We start from the raw sequence: 1,345 nt of genomic DNA, 5'->3' as shown, positions 1-1,345 counted from the left end.
CCAGCGCGCGCGCCGCCGCCGCCACCGCCCACACACTGGGCTGGCTCGCGGCCTCCGGGCCTTTTAAACCTGGACCGTACCATCGCGCCGGCGGGGGGCGCCCAGGCAGGGTCCCCGGGGCACAGAGAAGCAAGGCGCAGGAGTGGGAGGACGCTCCTCTTCGGGGCCCAGAGCCCCAGTGCACAACCCAGCGTCCCGAGCGCTGTGGGGAACCCGGCCCGATGGCCGACCTCCCTCGCTCAATGGCTGCGTCCGCGGATTCCCATCCCAGCTCCCCGCCGCCGGCCTAGAGCAACCTCGGAACCGGCGCGCGCCACTGCCACACCCCCTCGTCCCGAGGCACGCGCCCGCCCTGCCCAGCCCGGCGCTCTGAGCGCGCCTGGGGGGTGCCCACCTGCCGGCCTGCTCGCTGGTCCAGGTCGGGGAGGTGCATACCTAGTGGACTCCGCCGTCCCACACGGAAATGCCCTGATGGTCAGTAACGCAGCGTGCAAGCATTTGACTCAAGGATTTCAGGCCATTTGCACCAGCCTACTTCCCCTAGCAGTCCTCAGAACTCTGCGTCTTCTTTTATGCCCCTGCTTTCTTTTCAAGCAGTTTGCTTGCTTGCTTGCTTGCTTGCTTGCTTGCTTGCTTTCGTTCTTTATTTATTTAGTCTTTTTGAGACAGGCTCTCGCTATGCAGTTCAGGCTGGTCTTGAGCTTTATCCCCCTGCTTTCTTTTCAAGGAGCTTGCTTGCTTGCTTGCTTGCTTTATTTAGTCTTTTTGAGACGGTCTCGCTGTGCAGTTCAGGCTGGCCTTGAGCTCACTTTGTAGCCCAGACCGGTCTCGAACTCACAATGACCCTCCTGTCTCAGCCTCCGAAGTGCTGGGATTACAGACGTGCGCCAACACACTAGGCAAAAACACTTTTTTTCATTTGTCCATAAGCAACATCAAAATCTGGCACGTAACATTCAAGGCCTGGGCTGTAGGCTGATCAAGAGCTTCAACCTGGAGGGCTAAGTCTGTGATCCTTGCCCCTGGTCAGACTCTATTTCTAACAACATCCCATATGCAGCAGTCAATTTTCTGGTCAGTCACTATTCCTAGCGGTCAACTATTGCAATGCCTGGTCAAGGCATCTGCTAAGTCGTTTCCCAGTGAGAGGTGGGGCTTATGTCCCGAGCCACGATTCCTCGCATGGTCAGCGTTTTGGCCACGCTCCCATACTTCTCACCACAGGTCGGCACCCCACAAGGGGCGGTGCCCTGTCACTCCTGAGCTGCCCAAGCCAGCAACCAGAGGGTCAGCCCCCTGAAGACAGCCAGACTGTCTGTGCACACACGCAGGTCTTCTTCACGCA

At 59.0% G+C, this 1,345-nt stretch overlaps 1 protein-coding gene across 1 annotated transcript in view; it reads right to left on the bottom strand.

Moving 5' to 3' along the window:
- Plxna3 (plexin A3) overlaps positions 1-277 on the bottom strand; it is a 14,091-nt gene extending 13,814 nt beyond the window's left edge. Inside the window, exon 1 of the mRNA XM_005414203.2 lies at positions 81-277. Coding sequence (XP_005414260.1) covers positions 81-83 — 3 coding nt within the window. The 5' untranslated portion in view covers positions 84-277. The remainder of the gene's footprint in view (positions 1-80) is intronic.
- Positions 278-1,345: the final 1,068 nt, after the last annotated feature.

Source organism: Chinchilla lanigera, unplaced genomic scaffold (assembly GCF_000276665.1).
Source record: "Chinchilla lanigera isolate Chin_1 unplaced genomic scaffold, ChiLan1.0 scaffold00179, whole genome shotgun sequence".
NCBI classification, from domain to species: Eukaryota; Metazoa; Chordata; class Mammalia; order Rodentia; family Chinchillidae; genus Chinchilla; species Chinchilla lanigera.
The sequence above is the reverse complement of the archived record's forward strand: the minus strand, read 5'-3'. Positions and strand labels throughout refer to the sequence as shown.